This window comes from Carassius carassius, chromosome 2 (genome assembly GCF_963082965.1).
Source record: "Carassius carassius chromosome 2, fCarCar2.1, whole genome shotgun sequence".
In the NCBI taxonomy this organism is placed as follows: domain Eukaryota; kingdom Metazoa; phylum Chordata; class Actinopteri; order Cypriniformes; family Cyprinidae; genus Carassius; species Carassius carassius.
The window spans coordinates 15,381,741-15,400,890 of NC_081756.1; the positions used below are offsets into that span (position 1 = coordinate 15,381,741).

The 19,150-nt window shown below is 36.4% G+C and overlaps 2 protein-coding genes and 1 long non-coding RNA gene across 5 annotated transcripts; 1 reads left to right on the top strand and 2 right to left on the bottom strand.

Moving 5' to 3' along the window:
- Positions 1-24: 24 nt before the first annotated feature.
- Positions 25-1,069, bottom strand: LOC132097113 (ribonuclease kappa-A-like). The gene is made up of 3 exons (XM_059502740.1): positions 971-1,069; positions 426-502; positions 25-329 (listed from the first exon to the last, which is right to left on the bottom strand). The coding sequence occupies exons 1-3, from the start codon at positions 1,067-1,069 to the stop codon at positions 170-172; spliced, it is 336 nt and encodes a 111-aa protein (XP_059358723.1). The 3' UTR covers positions 25-169.
- A 3,956-nt stretch (positions 1,070-5,025) lies between these two features.
- On the bottom strand, positions 5,026-7,502 carry LOC132097122 (uncharacterized). Its single transcript, XR_009422670.1, has 4 exons — positions 7,469-7,502; positions 6,551-6,619; positions 5,562-5,883; positions 5,026-5,215 (listed from the first exon to the last, which is right to left on the bottom strand). It is a non-coding gene; the product is annotated as an uncharacterized LOC132097122 (long non-coding RNA).
- A 5,276-nt stretch (positions 7,503-12,778) lies between these two features.
- On the top strand, positions 12,779-18,062 carry LOC132097127 (P2Y purinoceptor 3-like). Of its 3 annotated transcripts, none has more exons than XM_059502756.1 (4): positions 12,779-12,911; positions 13,087-13,202; positions 13,290-13,374; positions 16,157-18,062. In XM_059502756.1, the coding sequence occupies exon 4, from the start codon at positions 16,297-16,299 to the stop codon at positions 17,536-17,538; it is 1,242 nt and encodes a 413-aa protein (XP_059358739.1). In that variant the 5' UTR covers positions 12,779-12,911; positions 13,087-13,202; positions 13,290-13,374; positions 16,157-16,296; the 3' UTR covers positions 17,539-18,062. The 3 variants fall into 3 exon arrangements, with proteins under 3 accessions (XP_059358739.1, XP_059358752.1, XP_059358745.1); XM_059502769.1 differs by having other exon boundaries at positions 16,157-16,298; XM_059502762.1 differs by lacking the exons at positions 12,779-12,911; positions 13,087-13,202; positions 13,290-13,374 and adding an exon at positions 14,715-15,325.
- The last annotated feature ends 1,088 nt before the right edge of the window (positions 18,063-19,150 follow it).

Below are 19,150 nucleotides of genomic sequence, written 5' to 3' on the forward strand. Positions count from 1 at the left end.
AATAATAATAATATGGACATCTTATATTTTATGATAGGCTTCAAGATAGAAAGGCAATAAAGAAAATCCCAGTTTAATACATTCTTAATTATCTACATTCATTCAAGCATTATTACAAACACAACCAGGTAATTTAGAGGTAGAGTTATTCTGCAATCACTAGGTGGTACTAATGCACCAGATATTCCTTACGCTTGTTCAGGCGAACCTGACAAAATGACAAGAATCCTATGCCAACATAGAGTACTGCTGCAATGAAGCAATTGTATCCAACTTTGTTGTACAATGTATAGATGTTTTGCAGTGCTTCCCCCCTGAAGTCAGAGCTTCTATCATGAAGTCTTGTGAATACACGTAACATTTACTATGCTAGACAAACATATTTTCCAGTTTAACTACATGAGTAAATGGCAAAAGGAACTGACTTGAAGTCTTTCTCTGTGAAAGGTACATCCTCTATGAGCGCGGCTGAATGTGTGGTGAAAAAAATCTCCAGCATTGCCTAAGAGAAATAAGACAGAAGAGGTTGATTACGGTGTAGGGCTGTATTTCTGCTAGTTTTCCTATTCAGTGTCCCCACACCTTTATGATTTTTTTTCCACCCATGACTTTTTAAGTGGTTTGAGGTGACTGGATAAGGATTTTCAATATCAATATTTTTTATAATGATAGGCCTCACAAAGAGCAATTTCTAGCTACCCAAGTAAATAATTTAGCTTTAATTATATTGACTATACATTTCCATTACTTTTCCAGGCCTGTAAATCTATTTATTTGTATTTTTTTTCATCATTGCCTGATATTTCTAAGTTTTCCAGGACAATGGGAACCGTGCATTATTGTTGAGATTATGTGTGAAGGCAATTTATTTATTATTACAGCTCCCAAAAAAAGTAAGATATGCTTAGTGCATTTTAATGACATTTCAGCATGTATAAACCATGCATAGAAAACACAAGAATAGTCACACAATAGAGAATATTTCATTTAGCAGCATAATGACACCCCAAATGCTCAGGACCAGTCCACATGCTGCCAGTTTAAGACCGCAGAAAAGCAAAGAAGCCATTTCTATAATAGAAGCTTTTCAATTTTCAGCTACCTGGAGATGCCAGAGGACCGTTATCTGAACTTTTAGAAGTTACTTTTAAGTTATTTTGACTTCGGTAAGATCGATGTCAACAGTCAGTCACCGATTAAATCAGCTGACTTTAGAGGAAGCGGAAGTACAGTGACTGCCGATCAGGCGGGAAGGAAGTCGACCGGAAGTTGAAGTCGGCCGCGTGCCGCCATCTTGTAGCAGAACTTCACTTGCGTTAGCATCCCAGTGACTCCCATTCATTTTGGCGCCACTTTGACAGCGAATAACTTTACATCTGAGGCGTTTAAAGACTCCATTTGTCCATTATTTATTTCTAAAGATACACGACAATGTATAAAGGGCTCCATTACCTTCTATGGTAACACTTTAGAATACTGTTTTTTACTTACTGCATAACTAATAAGGAATTATTGAAGAACTAACAGGTGATTATTCATTAACACTTAAATCACTACTGTTAACTATAGGAAGATGTGTTAATTAATCAGTATGTAATATAACTTTATGATTGTGTTAAGTAACAGTTAGCTAATCAATAACTAATGCATTCTGTGATATCTCCTGAAGAACTACTATTAATTATCTACTACAGTGGTTTTCAACCTGTGGTCCACGGTCCAAACGTGCGAAAATAATTAATATCTAACACTTGAGCATAGAGAGTTGTGAGTGCACAGGATGCAATTTAAGTGAGAGGAGACACGTTTTAAGTGCGCACACTCTCTCCGCGCAGAGCAGCGTGTTTCTGGGCAAGTACGTCTGGTTTTGTGACAGAGCAAAGGAAATCTGCGTGCAAACAGAGAGATTCGCACTCGTGCATTATTTTAATGTGCTTTTGCGTTATATTTATGCGCTCTCGCTGCTGACCGCATACACATACTGCAAACACCTGAGGCACCGCTACAATATAATGAGCTCTATGAACAATGCATGGCAAAAAAGAAAAAAAAAGTCGCTGTGCACGGGATTTTTTTTTTTTTTGTCATAAGTCTATACATTTCGTTACATCTTTACTAAAGTGATAGTTTTGACTTATGTCTGTTCTACTGTAATTTAAATGTTGTATTCGAAAGGGGGGGCTAAGATAATACACTCAGCTGAAAATTGAATTTTTAAGTTCACTTATCTGCTCTAAAAAAGCGTTCAAAAATGTGATGAAGTCACATATTTTCACACTGCCAGAGGGTCTACTTTACGGCAATTTCTGACTTCCGCTTCATGGCTTACTCGTGGCATCGACGATAACACCAGCTGCTACTTGAGGTAAGGCTCTCTCGGTTAATACACGAGTAGGGCTGCAACTAACGATTATTTTGATAATCGATTAATCTGTCGATTATTTTTACGATTAATCGATTAATCGGTTTATGTACTTATATTTTAGTTTTTTCCATTTTTTCCCCAAGTAAATTATTAATAAATGGTCTTTATCATTCAGCATAGATTTAAGAGATTTTAACCATTTTGCACTGTCATATCCTCATCAAAAATATACCTGGAGTTGTTTTATTATGTTAGTAATCCTTTGTCGAACTCTTCTGCAATCAGAACACTGACCCATACTCTAGCAAATTTCACAAGGAGATTTCAAATAATGTTTTCACCATGGCAGTCCTTAGAGCTCCTAAAGTAGTTTAACATCCTGAACAAAGCTTATTAAGGAATCTTTCAGAACATATTTTCACGAAGAATAAGGATAAAACAGAATAAAATTGCAGTGCATTGTATTTTATTATTTACTGGGAAACAGCTTTATAGCTTTTGCTGTGAAATTGTAAACAATCCTTCAAAAAAAGTGCCAATGGCATGAAACCTGAATGGAACTCACAATTTAAAGTAAAATCCATCAGAAGGTTGTCCAGAAAAAAAAATAGGACACACACAAAAAACCTGCTGTGTGAAAAAGAGCAGTGAATACTTAGAAAAAAAAAGTGCATTTCAAATATCTTTAAACATTTACCTCTCTCATTCAGTCATAATTAGGCTGCACGACTGAATTTTGAACTGGTAAACGACAAACTGATCACAGAACATGTTTGTAAAGCTTTAAATGTTAACTGTTAAAAAGCAATGTTATCAGCTTTTACGACTAAACATTTGCAAACAATATTGTACTGGAGAATCTGCACAAATGAAAGTCTTAGGGGCCGTTCACAAATCGCGCCTAAAAACGCGTGGAAAACGCTAGGCGCACCGCTTTCTCCTTTCCAAAGCGCTCGCACAGAAGCGCCCATGAGGCATCTGCCTTTGCTAAGCAACCATGACGTGCTCTCTCCTTGAAGACGCGGAAATTTCAGCAAAGGATAAATGGATTTGCAGCTCAAATAAATCGCTTGCAGTAGCTCTGCTACTAAGTTTATTTCAAAATGGAAATCCATATACAACTATGATCAGCTGTTCCTTTCATCTTGACTGAGCTTTTAACGTTGTTACGGGAAAGGATGAAGCTGATTGGTTAGTTCTTGTCACATGACCCGCGGTGCGGTTGCGGCATTCTGAAAAGTTTAAATGTTTTTAACTCGATGCGGTGCGGTGTTGGAAATAACGAACTTGAGCGCGCAAAAGACGCGATATGTGAACGTCCCCTTGAACAGTGCAGTAGAGCAGAGTTTACAGGTTACTCTTCTTTTTTAAAGGCTCAATGTAAAGTACTCCCACATCACGCTGAATGCTGCAGACATATAGACATATGATGTCTGCACTCGCTCGCGATCACCCCCAGTGGAATTCTAATGGAACTGCAACCAAAATCAATACAATGGGGCTGAATAGGGAGTGCCAAGGCTCTCCGTAGACGGCCTCTGCTAAAACTGCAATTCATCGACTGGCCGCTTGAGGCTGGCTGCAGAAGAGAGTCAGTCCCTTAGACTCCCCATGTTAAAATGCCAAACTTTACAGCAGAAAAAAAACATGTTTACAGCCTGGTTCAAAAAATTATTTTGGTCTATATTGCTAATTTTGCCCTTCATGACAACTGTGAGGGGGGTGAATTTTTTTATAACTCATCCGTTTAAATTATATTAAGCCTTAAAGTTCTACATAATTAAGGGCGTGACCACTTGAGTGACAGGTGGATTGCCGCTGCTGACAATGCCGTCGCGCTAGGTGGGCGTGGCTTCAGTAATCAGCTCCCGCCCTTTTGCCCATTTTCGATTATCCGGGAGAGTCGCGCGGTGACGCGCTGCCAAGATGGCGATGGCCCGCTCTGCACACTTTAGAGGCTTCAAAACCGCTATTGAGGAGTCTATGGGTGACGTCATGGACACTACGTCCATATTTTTTTACAGTCTATGGTTTGAATCTGCGAGTCAGAAACGGAAGTGCTAAAAAGGAGAAGGGTCTGTCTGCAGACTGCAAGACGGGGGCGTAACTTGAAGTGGGCATAACTTGAAGTAGGAGGCGTAACTTGAAGTTGTTCAAATCACACAGAACCACGCGAGATGTCAAAACGAGACTTTGTCGGGATGCGTTCGAAACCCCATACCCTTTAATTAGGCACTTAATTTCAATAAGAACTAATTTAACGAGCGCTAAAAGAGTACATACTCTACAGCCTAAATGCGTGTGTATGAAGTATGAATGCAAATTGTATATCATCATCCGCTATGTTGATCATGTGACCTACAAAGTTAAAACAAGCACAAAAACGTAAAAGATATAAGTGACAGGTTTAATTAATGTATTTGAAATTATCTCAGAAACGGCTGCCTTTTTATTTTGTGATTGTAGTATAGCCAATACTGTTGATTTTTTTTTATATATTTTTAACTCCACTAATGTGATCAAGTGTTATCCTTAAAGCATTTTTTTATCATTTGAAAACCCAAAATCATTATCTCTTGAATATTTTTTTCAATTATTTAACGTGAAAAAATGTTTTTCTTGTATAGTATCTCATACTATGATGAAAACATGTTTTATTTTATTTACTGTTTTATGGCATTATGATTGTTTATTGTTAGATACAACCGTCTTACCATGATCTTTTATGTAATAATTTGGCAATAATAATAAAAAAGAGGGTCAGGTGCACTAACACCTCACAGTGACTCTGCAATATCTGCACAAAGGGTACTTCGTTCAGCTGCTCGAAGATCTCACCTTTGGAGAAGACTTGATTTGACACTAAAAATTTAAGTATTACTACTCGAAAATAAACATTACCCCATAATGAATTGCATCTTTTGCCCACCCCAACACTTACCATGCAATAATAACGATAAATGCCAACCAATAATTATATAATTTTTTTCTTAAAATGACATTTTAGTAAAAGAAGCCAAATTTATTTTCTTTTGTGACACAACTATACATTAATATATACTAGTTAAACAAATGCAGTCGATGTGAATACATCCATTTTCAGTCAAGCAATTAATACATGGATAAAATATTTATATGTTAATTACTGACAACAAAAAACTAAATGATTAAAATAATGTATAAAAGTTAGCATCACAATAAATGCATACATGTAAAAGTCAACAACACATGATACAAAGCTTCACTCAAACTTATTGTTCTAACAATCACGTGTTTACAGATGGTGAACCCCACACCCTCCTGCCATCTGAACACAGCTCATACAGTTCTGCTGCTGTGCTTCACAGTCTCACTCTTCTCGACGGGAATGTCGTTGAGCAACAGGATGAGGAAGACCTTGATGACAGCTCTCTGAACCACACAACCTTGAAGCTAGAGCAGAAGAACACATGCAGGACAATCTGACTGCTGTGTCTGCTCCAAACAATCGTGTGCCTGCACCCCATGAGCACGACTACCTGAAAAACATTTACACAGGATTTACAAGTACATGCATTGATTTATTACTTTTGTAGTGGGCTAAACCACTGAAGTGGTTCAAATTTATAAATAAATTATACATTTATCCTAAGTGACTTACAGTGCATTCAGACTAACAGTTTTACCTAACATGTGTTCCCTGGTATTCGAACCCACAACCTTGCACTGCTAACGCAATGCTCTACCACTTGAGCCACAGGAACACCAGTGTGTCCTTGAGCAAGGCTCTCTTCTCCAGGTTGATCAGGGGATTGTAAGCCCCAGTAATAAGAGCACTGTCAATCACTTCAGATAAAAGCTCCATAAAATTTTTTGATGATGCTTTTGAAGCTTCTGAAAGTCAGCCTTCATTGTTTAAACAGTAACCAGCTGAACAAACTTTACCAAAATCACATCCTCGGTGTCTTGTGGTCTTTCTCTAGATGGTCTCACTGGCTCTGGGGTCACTGAGGATGAAGACACCACAGCAGCATCTGGTCCTGATGATACTGTAAAGGGCAGGTGGAGTGAGGGAGCATCTCATCTGTGACTCTCGATCATTTCCAGGATGATGTTGTGGTCTTCTCCATCCTCAGTGCACACACCAGTCTACAGACATTGTCATGCCCTACAAAAATACACATACACAATACAAAAAGTCATTACATTATTCTTTTGTTTCAGGTTTTCCCTTTTTTCACCTTTCCTTGCCGGTCCTGCTCCACCACAAAAGATCTGCAGCAAATGCACAGAAATCAAGAAAAGAAAAGAGGTGTAATAGTTGTTTAAAATTACATTAATTAAAATAAAATACAACTTAAGATATAAATGTTTCATTTATTTTTGTAGTGTACTTACACAAATCCTTTGATGTTAGCATTCCTTCATCAGTGTCTTTGCAGCAGATAAACACACGTGTGTCTCCTGTAACATCCAGACAAGAGTCAGTCTCCTCTGTCATATATCTGTGATATACTGCATTTACATGTTGAGTTAATAACTGATGTAACTCACTTTTTATCAAACACAAATGTCCCTTAAATTATCAATATTGCAAATGGACAAATAAAATAGATAACTTGTGTTTAGTTACTTTATGTAGATTTGTTTGTTTACATGACTCACACTCATCTATAGCAGTGTTGACAAAAGTGAATTCTACACAATATCACACACACACATCACTCAGACACCTGTTTCATGCCTGTTAGATGTGCTCATCTCAATACTTATCAAACATTATCCAGTCAGATGATAAATAGACATTTTAGTAATAGTCTTCAAGAAGTATATATGGTTTATGTAAATCCACTATTGAGTCGTGTACTTAATGGAGCTCCCCTGTTAGTTATGCATTATAAAACATGTTTACAGTAAAATCACAAATATGCTATATTATGTAGGTCACAGACAGATTGAGCCTGTGATACCTGGGGATAGCGTCTTTAGAGCTTTTGCTTATATGTTTCTTACTTTACGCCTTCGTTTTAATAAATTATTAACTCCAAAAACAATACCACTGTATAAAAATGACTTATACACTTCAATTTAAATAATTATTTCGGAAAAAAAAAAGATTCTCACCGTTGTCTCTCACAGCAAGCTGTCATATTCGTCTTCTTAGATTTTATATTTACATGATTCCAATAAAAATTCTGTTGATGGTATTCTTGTAAAGCGTCATGTAAAATATCTAGGGGTTGATATCTGCAAATCTGATGCAGACCGTCTCCATCACAATTTTCAGCCAAGGTTAGATAACATTAAAAAGATTTTATGTTGCTGGCTGCAGAGAGACTTGACAATTTATGGGAGAGTCCTTCTGACTAAGGCTGAGGGCATTTTACGCCTAGTTTATCCTGCTTTTTCCCTTTATGTTGATCAAAAAATGATTAAAATGATTAACTTGCTGCTATTCCGCTTTATTTGGAAAAATAAGGCCGAATATGTTCAAAGGAAATCTATAATAAGAAACTATAAGGAGGGTGGTCTTAATGCTTTAGATTTTAATATAATTAACCAGACTTTCAAAATTAATTGGATCAAGAATTGTTTATCTAATAACGAGTTACCCTGGTTTTGGATCCCTAATCTAGTCTTCAAACGTTGTGGTGGCCTTAAATTTTTATTGACCTGTAACTTTAAGTGTAGTAAATTACCTATTAAACTGTCAAATTTTCATAAACAAGCCCTAGAATCCTGGAAGATTGCTTTTAAGCATAATTTTTCTCCACACACGTGTATTCTTTGGAACAATGAAAATATTTTGTCCGGTAACAAATCACTTTTTTTCATTGAATGGGTAAATCAAAATATTTTTTTTGTTTCTGATTTGTTTAATGCTGATGGGGACTTTCTTTCCTTTCCTGACTTTGTGTCTTTGAAAGGTGCAACAATTTCACTAAGATATTTTAATAAGGTGACTAAAAGTATTCCTGTCAGTTTAAAAACTTTGTTTAAAGCGCATTTACTTTATGGCTATGTAAACAACTATTTTCCTACACTTGCGGTTAATGGTGTTTATTTATTAGATAAAAAATGCAATAACTTTTTTATTAGAAATGCTCTTTCTTCAACTCCAGAATGCCCAGCTAAAGCACAATCTAAATGGAGGATCTGTTATCCGAACTCACAAATTATTTATCCCCAGTAAAATTAAAGAACTCCATTTCAAAATTGTTCATAGATACTACCCTTGTAATTTATTTTTGAGCAGATTTTCTGAGAATATATCCTCAATGTGTTCATTTTGTAATTCTGATGAAGAATCTATTTTACATCTGTTTTATCATTGCCCATTCTCCAAATCCTTTTGGTCTGAAGTTACCATGTTAATTTTTTCTTGCTGTAACAAAATGATAGAATTAACAGAATCTATTATTTTTGTGTCAGATTTTCATTCCAAAGACATTACTATGGAGCATATTGTTTTATTGCTTTGTCTTCTGGGTAAATTTCACCTACATAAAGCCAGAGCCATCCATTGCAAACCTAACTTTAGAATGTTTTCAGCTGATATAAAGTCCCTTTTTAATTCCTTTAAGAATTTGTCTCAGAACTCAAAGGCTTTAAAAACTTGTAACATTATAGAGTCTATTGTAAGCTACCTTTAAATTATCCTTTCTTTCCTTTACATTTTTTTTTGTATGTTTTTTTATCTTTAATATGTCTTGTAAATTTATGTCTCTAACATAACCTCTTGTGATGGTGTCCGTTTGCCCCCTGTTGCTTCAAATATGTTGTTGTTCTTTCAACTGCAATAAAAAAAAAAAAAAAAAATCGTCTTCTTTCCAGTTTAACGGCGGTTGGCATCCAGCTTATTGGTGCAATACCGCCCTCTTCTGTTCCGGAGTGTGGGTCAGACAGGCTAATACGTTTTCCTACTAAAACGTACACTCTCACATTGTCCCCTAACATTAATATCTACACACACATCATGCATCAAATCCTGCCTAAAACCCCTGCCTCCCTTAAAACATAATCAATATTCTACACTGTGCAGCCATATTGCCATCAACTTATCGTTTTGAGGTCTCGCGTGGTTCTGTGTGATTTGGACAACTTCAAGTTACGCCTCCTACTTCAAGTTACGCCCACTTCAAGTTACGCCCCCGTCTTGCAGTCTGCAGACTTACACGCTTGGCTAAAAATCGCTAAAAATGGGCTTCACTTGTCTCGGTGGTGCACAAGATGGCGCCGGTGAGCTTCAGCGACGCGAGTGTGTGCATACTAATTTCCGGTCTTGTGACGCTCGCATTGACTGTAAGGGAAACTTACATACGAAACTTGGCTAGATGTATATAATTAATGATTTTCAAATTTAACAGCCGATAGTGGTATATCAAAAACATGGGGAAACATCCTCCCTACATTTTTGCGTACCTCTGTGTGGAAATTCATCAAGATACAACGCGGAGATTGCTTTATTCTTCTGTTGATTATGCGGATCAGCGTCAGGTCAGGTCCACAGGGATTTCTTCTTTCAAACACAAACCACTCAACTATGCAATACTTTTCATTTTCGAAGAGCTGGTTTTGTTGTGACTGTTATGTAAGATCAATGTTTCTGACTGTCAAACAAGACGCAGAGAGATTTCTGATAAAGCATGTTTTATTAACTTTATTTGATAGCATAATTTATAACTAACTGTACAATTAAACGTAATATAATTATGGTAGGTTTGCCTTAAATAAAAGATCGCTGTTTGCATTCATGTGTGTTTTTATCTATGTTTATTTGTTTATTTGCAGCATAAATCATTATCTGTCTATGAGCAGCTATGTATATTGTTATTCTTCTGCATTAATTATCAGATTAAACCGATATTAAAATTAGTCACGTATTTTTTACTGTGTAAAATAATAAAATATGTTGTGAAAATAACGATGAAACAGACTGATGTATGTGTACAATTGAGAAATGGATATTTCTGAAGATACATTGCAGCCCACGTCTCACGAGGTAAATATTTAATATAAAAAAAAAATAATAATAATGCAAACATTTTCGAGAAATAAGTAATTTGTACATTCACATATTTGGCAAGATAAAATACATTATGTAGCAGTGTATACACACCATGAGTTCAACTTTCATCTCGTGAACAGTAGGGAACGTATTTAATTCATTCACCAGACCCAAACATACACTAGTTTCAAATCCACTGGCTCAGTTAACATTTATAGTATAGTAATAATAGCAGTGTATATCTTATTTGCATTTGAAGTGATATTATAAATCCTGTAAACATATAGAAGGTAATATTTCGACTTCTCCAGTTCTCTGCACTGACGTTTAGCACAACCGGAAATATCTACGCACACACTACGAAAACAAGTTGTAAAGTCCAATAAAACTGGAAATGTATGATTTTTGACAGCAGGGCATAATTTGCAAAACACATTCCACCAAAAGAAGTAAGTAGCTATAGCCTACCTCTAAAAACTAAGCAATACAGCAGTTTTTAAGATACATTATGTCCAAACGTGCTAGCACACGGCTACATCTACATACTTTTAAATAAGTGGAATGTAGCCTATACATTACGTACAATACGGAAATAGTTCATGTTTATGATTTCTAATTTCCAAACCAGTCAGTATTTGTTAAGAGTTAATGTTTCGGGATGTTGATTTTTCTGAGGTAATACAGTAGATTGCTCCTCATGTTCTGAATGTTGTAACGTTTCTAGGAAAAAAAAGTTTCGTCCATATTCCGTGAAAGGTAAACAAATCCCAGACGTTGCATGACGAGCAGTTTTACTAAGCAAAATTTTACTAGTTTCAATACATAGTGTCTATAATTTAAGTGACAAGTGTTTTTTTATTAAAACTAAGAAAACTGTAGACAGTATTATGAATTATTAAAAGTTACAAACCTACTGGTACTTCATAAATATATAGCTACTAAAAACAGAATAGGTATCAGAATTAATTGAATACATGGTCTGGAGTGAAATATGAACCACGGAACTCCATAGAATTGAATCACGATTAGTACTAGTAGAAAATAAAAGATAGTATGTACTAGGCCAGTGGTTTTCAACCTGTGGTCCGCGGCCCCCTAGTGGGTCGTGGTGGTATTGCAGGTGGGCCGCCAATCATTTTCTCTTCATTTCCAGTCCATTCTAGGGCTCTGCGATTAAAAGAAATCGTCATAAAATCACGATTTGAGCGTGCGCGATTTCTCTGTCTGTGATGCGTCTTTTTTCCGAGCCCATGTTAACGGATCAGAGCATTCACACTGGCACGCGGTAAAAGGCTAGAAATAAAAACGTGCGAAAATAATTAATATCTAACACTTGAGCATAGAGAGTTGTGAGTGCACAGGATGCAGTTTAAGTGAGAGGAGACACGTTTTAAGTGCGCACACTCTCTCCGCGCAGAACAGCGTGTATCTGGGCAAGTACGTCTGGTTTTGTGACAGAGCAAAGGAAATCTGCGTGCAAACAGAGAGATTCGCACTCGTGCATTATTTTAATGTGCTTTTGCGTTATATTTATGCGCTCTCGCTGCTGACCGCATACACATACTGCAAACACCTGAGGCACCACTACAATATAATGAGCTCTATGAACAATGCATGGCAAAAAATAAAAAAAAGTCCCTGTGCACGGGATTTTTTTTTTGTCATAAGTCTATACATTTCGTTTCATCTTTACTAAAGTGATAGTTTTGACTTATGTCTGTTCTACTGTTCTAGAGACATTACAACTTTTTGATAAAGCTCTAATTGGTTTTCTTTCAAATTAATCCTGAATGCATTTATGACTGTAAAAGCATATCGGTGTGTGTCACAATCGAAAAATTAATCAAAGAAATCGCGAAAGGTTTTTTTTTTTGTCCATATCGCACAGCCCTAGTTCATTCAATAAATACAGTTAACAATCTAGCTTCTGAGTACTAAGTGATTAACCCAACAATAGCGGGGTCAGTTAATTTTTTTGCAGTGGGCCGCACAAACATATGTGTGTGGTTGTGTGGGCCGCGAGTTGAAAAAGGTTGGGAACCACTGTACTAGGGTCTTATTGAATAAAATTAGTGAAACTGAAAAAGGTACTAGACAATATTGGATTATTTTCTAGTAATTAAAAAATATTGTAGAGTAAAACTATATACTACAATTAAAAAGTATGTTATAGTACTGAGTACTATAAACAAACATAGATACTAGTTCATTTTAAAGAATAAATGTTAAAACAGTTTGCCATATGTGAGACGGTTCTGATCTGATGATGCCAGTTTTTATTATTATTATTATTATTTTATTAAGTATATTGTCATCTTGATCCTCATTCTTATTCTGTCAGGGACATTGAGAATGGATGGAGTAAAAGAAAAAGAGCAGGAGAGAGGAGATGAAAAAGAGAGTGATGAGACAGAGGAGGATGCAGAGGGGGCAGCCTTATTATGGCACGAGGGATACCTTGATGATGAACTGGGCTTACCCATCATGCACTGGAAGGATCTGAGTCTTCATTTTGCTGAACTTGAGAAGCAACAAGAAGAGCGAAGACAGAGGGAAAAGGTCTGAATGAAAGTAAAGATAGTAATGTGCTTTAAATGGTAAAAAAAAAAAGCAGATGACACTTTGTTTTGGATTGGCAAGAGCTACAGTTATTTTGCTAGTACTCCTTGACTAGTTATCTACAATAACAGCTGCCATGGATTTATACAAAAAAGCTTTTCTTTTTTTTCTACAGGACTTGGACAGGCTGACAGTAGACTGGCCAGAAATCAGAGGGCTGAGCAGGCACAGAGAAACCTGTGAGGACACGGAGGACGAATGCAACAGTCGTCTGATCGCCCTGACATCAAGGTCACACAGATTTAATAAATCTCAATTACATTTCTTTCCACTTCTTCAGATTTTGAATAAAATAGCAATTGTGCTTCATTATTCTAGGCTTCAGAGCCAGATGAATCTACAGCTCTGCTTCATCAACAACAGTAAAAGTGAAGAAGAAGAGGAAATGGAGTCAAAGAAAGAGGTAAAACAAATCACAGTATTGCCATTTTCACTGCTTTTGGAAGTGGGTGGCAACATACTGTAATGTGAATAATGTGAACAACTTCAGGTGTAGTGCTCAGATGGATCGAGATAAAGACATACATTTTTTTCATGTCTGTTATTATATATATATATATATTTTCATGTCTATATATATATATATATATATATATATATATATATATATACAGTACAGACCAAAAGTTTGGACACACCTTCTCATTCAAAGAGTTTTCTTTATTTTCATGACTATGAAGATTGTAGATTCACACTGAAGGCATCAAAACTATGAATTAACACATGTGGAATTATATACATAACAAAAAAGTGTGAAACAACTGAAAATATGTCATATTCTAGGTTCTTCAAAGTAGCCACCTTTTGCTTTGATTACTGCTTTGCACACTCTTGGCATTCTCTTGATGAGCTTCAAGAGGTAGTCATCTGAAATGGTCTTCTTGAAGGAGTTCCCCGAGAGATGCTTAGCACTTGTTGGCCCTTCTGTCTGCGGTCCAGCTCACCCCAAACCATCTCGATTGGGTTCAGATCCGGTGACTGTGGAGGCCAGGTCATCTGGCGCAGCACCCCATCACTCTCCTTCTTGGTCAAATAGCCCTTGATGCCTTCAGTGTGACTCTACAATTTTCATAGTCATGAAAATAAAGAAAACTCTTTGAATGAGAAGGTGTGTCCAAACTTTTGGTCTGTACTATATATATATATATATATATATATATATATATATATATATATTATATATATATATATATATATATAATATATATATATATATATATATATTATATATATATATATATATATATATATATATATATATATATATATATATATATATGTTGGAAATAAATGATGAATGTTATATTCATCATAGTCACACAAACATATTAAGCAGCACAAGTGTTTTCAGCAATTACAATAATAAGAAATATTTTCTGAGCACCTAATCAGCATATTAGAATGATTTCTGAAGGATCATGTGACACTGAAGACTGGAGTAATGGATGCTGAAATATGAGGTTTGCCATCACAGGAATAAATGACAGTACATTTAATACTAAAAACAAATAGGAAAAGTTAACATTATTATTTGTCATTTTAATTATATTTCAGAATATTACTGTTTTACTGCATGTTTGATCAAATAAATGCAGCCTTTGTGAGCATAACAGATTTGACATTTTACCGACTCTAAGCTTTTGAGTAGTTATGTGTATATAATATATATACACATAACTACTCAAATATATATATATATATATATATTTTAAGGCACCGATGAGGATTTAAAACTGTAGTTTACAATCCGTTCCAAGATCAAACTGATAAAGCACCAAAGTGAGAAAAGGCAACATACAAAGCAACAAAAAAAGTTTTTGCTTAATATTACTCTAATTTGTTTAGTGAAAAACAAAAGCCAATTATGCCAAGCCTCACATGTTAAGACATGGCTCATTAAATGCTATAAAAAGTTGCGTGGGTACATACATTTCCAAGCAACTCTTAACTGGATTGTTTGTGTCACTGTTTTTGAAATGCTTAAATATTATTTTGTGGAATAAAAGGGAACTCAATAAGATTGTATATGTGTACTGTTTTCTTATTGCTCATCTGTTGTGTGTATTTGGCCTAGCCAGAATTTGTGTTCTCAAAAGGCCAGCTCAGCACTAATAGAGGAAAGAAGAAAGAGGGAGGGACAGATCATGGAGCGAGGGATGACCAAGGAGGGTTGGATTGAGAGAATGGTCAAAATAGTTCGACACTGATGTGAAAGGGAAAGATTCAGGGCTGCATATAAATCTTCATTGATTTGCTTTTCTTCTTGATAGTCAAATTAGCTGTAACTGTTTTTGTTTTATTTATACTGAGACTCTTAATTTTTCTAAAGACAACTTTATTGCTCTACTAAACAGGTAAGTGAAAGAGTTTTAACAGCTCATGACCAGATGAAATAGTAGTTTTTCACTGTCCTTGCATTTGTCAATGGTGTTTTACAGTTTACACATATTTTGCTTACCCAGAAAAATATTAATATGCATCTTGCCTATAAATATTCTTGTGTTTTAGTCTCACTATTAGATAAGTTTACAGCTATGCATGGCAGTAAACTCTTGCAATATGTAGGAAATGTGAAGGGTTGTTTGCACTGTTTTTGATGTCTGATTCCCCAAGTAAGAACCTTGTTATTTATTTAGCCAAAGCAGACTACCTTAATGTCATTTAGTGACCTTCAGATACTGACTGGTTTATTTACATAGTGTCTTTTATGTCTGAAAAGTGGTAGGCAATAAGCAATTCACCACAAGCTCAGTCAGCTGTGTGCTAACTTTACCGGGAGGTTGGGATAGTCATGACATCCATAGAATCCCAAAGGATGTTTAATGTGCAAATGGATCCAGAGGGAGTCTAGGCGTAGTTTGACAAAGGTTGACCGTTTCTAAAGCCGGTAATTACATATCGTTTATATTTGTTTCGGGGAAGAGAGATGGGGTAGAGAGTTCTGAGGTGAGGGATAGGGATAGGGTGAAGACTGGGTAAGATAGAATAGAACATAGAGGGGAAGTGTGGTTACTGTTTGATGGGTTAATGAAGTGAAAAGGTCTGAGTCAGCAGCATATATACCTATGTGCAAACAATACTGGGGCTTGTGAAAGAGAAAGGGGGATGCGGGGAGGGCTTGCTCTTATAGTTTGTGACAACCTGGTACATTTTGTGAATCCTAACAGAAAATTTATCTCTCATAGATGTTAATCTAGACCACACAGAGGGGATCCCTGGAAATTCAAACAATTTTGTTTGTTGGAGAAGACGTGGTTTCAGATGCAAAGAATGGGAGGATGAAACAAGGACGCCCCCTAAGAATCCGATTAGGAGCTAGTCAACAATGACAAGTGTGCCTACTGTTTGGTTTGAAACAGACAAGGGTCTTTCCTCCTCACATAATTCTTCATTTACTGGCTCCTGCAATATTGACGAGTCCTACAAGTACATATTCCTTCCTATTTGCTACTCCTTTACCTTTGTCTTCAGCATAATCCTTAACTTTGTAGTTCTCTACCGTTCATTTCGACGCACCAGGCGCTGGAATGCTTCCCTGATTTACATGGTGAACCTGGCCACGACGGACTTCATGTATGGTTTGTCCCTGCCCTTTTTGGTTGCCAGTTATGTCATGCGGGACGACTGGGTGTTTGGAGACTTCATGTGCCGTCTAGTGCGTTTCCTCTTCTACTTCAACCTCTACTGCAGCATCTTCTTCCTCACTTGTATCTCAGTGCACCGCTACCTTGGCATCTGCCACCCCATGAAGACCATCACCTTGGAGACCAAACGAGCAGTAAAGGGGACTTGTGTTTTGGTGTGGATTGCTGTTTTTGCACTAACATGCCCAATTTTTCGTTTTGCACAGACACAGTATCTTCCACGGGAAGGTAAGGGCTCAAGGGAGGAGGTGTTCAATAATTGCTGGGACGACGCAATTGATAGAGAGTTCCATGATTACATTCCTTACGGGGTCACACTTCATTTCCTAGGGTTTTTTGTGCCTTTTACCATCATTGCCTGGTGCTACTCGCGAGTGGTGTTAACAATATTTCAGACACTGCACTCTCAACCTCCTCAGAGAATCAGAAATGGGACAGGGTGTGAAAGTGTCGAAGTGATCAGTGGAGAGGGCATGTCAATCATCTTGGGGGCTCATTCTCCCTACATCAACAGGCGGCGCAAGTCCATCAAGACCATCATTACTATCACTCTCCTCTTTGTCCTTTGCTTCTTCCCCTTCCATGTCACTCGCACCATTTTCCTACTGCTGAAAGTGACGAGTAGGGTGCAGTGCCACACCATGCGCATGGTTTCCATGTGTTATAAAATCACCAGACCGCTGGCCTCGTTCAATGCGTGGCTGAATGCACTGCTTTATTTTCTTACTAAAGAGAAAAATGCGCCCTGCTGTCAAAAACCTGAACATGCCCAGCATGGCCTGCTATGGCCACTTAGGATGCTGGGAAAAGGAGAGGAAGAGGAGAATGAAGTTGAGGAGACAAGGAACCACAAGGACAATGGGTCAACAGTTGAAAACAATATACAGAGGTCTACCTTAAGGAATGAGCATGTAAACAAGTGAAACTGGTGGACCTGGCTTTATATGGGATTCATTTGAAACAAATGGATGTTTTTGTTATAATATCTGTATATTGTTTTTGTAACTCTGTGTATTCACATTAAACATGGAGGATCTTGTTGTTGTGTCTTTTCAAGACCCCTTACAGATTGTTTTACTTTTTGATTGATTGGATGGTTAATTAGTTCTTGTAAAAAATATATTAAGTTTAATATTGATTTAGTGTATAATAATTGCAAAAACACATAGAATAATAATCTAATTCATAGGGTGTCTCAAGTTTGCAGTTTTTGGCATACCTCAGGGTGGACACATTATGTGCAGGAACTATGTTTAGTGCTGTCATGGATTAATATGTCATGTTGTGAATAATTAAACTGTTTTAATAAACATGTTCTGTACCTGTTTAATTGAAAATCAAATTATGACTGTGATCTTTTAAAATCGCTATACATTATTAAGCACTATTTCAGATTTTCATGTCTTTGTGTGAGTAGAGTATATAAATGTGTTGTAGAATAAACTTCTTACGGGTTGAGGTGTTGGTTTAGGCATCTTGTTCACATTGAAAGAACATTACACATTTGATAAAAGGCTGATCATTTCTACATACACGTCTATATCGCTCATCCATTTAACTAGAAACCTCACTTTGTGTACTTTCTGTGTACACTGGACATGAGTACATCAGTATACAGCACAAGCAGCCTATACCCTTTGTCCTTCTGTCTTTCTAAAATAAGTTAAAACCAGATGATCCCAAAAGATCTTGGCTACATAGACTGTTATTACTACTTGCTATTACATTAATGATCAGCTGTCCTGTTGCAAGATTTCCCAAACCAAAGGAGCCTCTCTAAATGTAGACATTTATATATGGCAGTAGAAATAGAATGCATGTTATGGATGAAATACCTTGTCAGCACAACTATAGAACAATTTTTGTTTATAATACAGATACAGTCATGATAGTATATGATGCACAGATCATGTATATTGAGTAGATTTTTTGCCTAGATGTGGTCATAATTCAAAATTATGATATTTATTATTGCAATAACTGCAAACACCCTGGAGCAGTGACACAAATTATGATGATGATTATTATAAGTGGCAAAGTTTATTTTCTAGATTTTATCAAATAAAACAAACAGAATGTTTGTATACACACACACACACACACACACACACACACACACACATATATATATATATATATCATAGGTTATATTTATTTATTTTTTGGACCTTGGTAAAGATCTGGCGTATTTTTGTGTCATTGTTGCCACAAGTTTCTGACCCTGTCCTGGACATTATATATCTGCTCGGTGTACTCTCCTCGTAATAATATGTTGCTAGATTTATAAACTGTAATAAAGTAAAGCAGTGTGTTCGATTCGTCAGGCAAAAAAAAAAAAAAAAAAAAAGCTCTTGACGTCGACTGTACTCTATCAGCTCAGAAAACACACAGATAATAGACCTACAACAGGGGGCGACATTGTGGCCATTCAAGATTTTAGTTTGGAAATTTAAAAGAAAACGTTCCCGACCTGCACCGCGGCTAAGGCAGGACCTGACGGTTATTAAAAATGATAAAATAAATAATTATAAATTA

What these genes read in the sequence shown, in the direction of transcription:
- LOC132097113 (XM_059502740.1), bottom strand. Translation starts at nt 1,069, where the DNA reads ATGGCTTCTTTGCTTTTCTGCGGTCTTAAACTGGCAGCATGTGGACTG. An exon ending in TAAATGAAATATTCTCTATT is followed by an intron (nt 503 to 970) that starts GTGTGACTATTC and finishes TATTTCTCTTAG; the next exon opens with GCAATGCTGGAGATTTTTTT. An exon ending in TTCACAGAGAAAGACTTCAA is followed by an intron (nt 330 to 425) that starts GTCAGTTCCTTT and finishes ACTTCATGATAG; the next exon opens with AAGCTCTGACTTCAGGGGGG.
- LOC132097127 (XM_059502756.1), top strand. Translation starts at nt 16,297, where the DNA reads ATGACAAGTGTGCCTACTGTTTGGTTTGAAACAGACAAGGGTCTTTCC.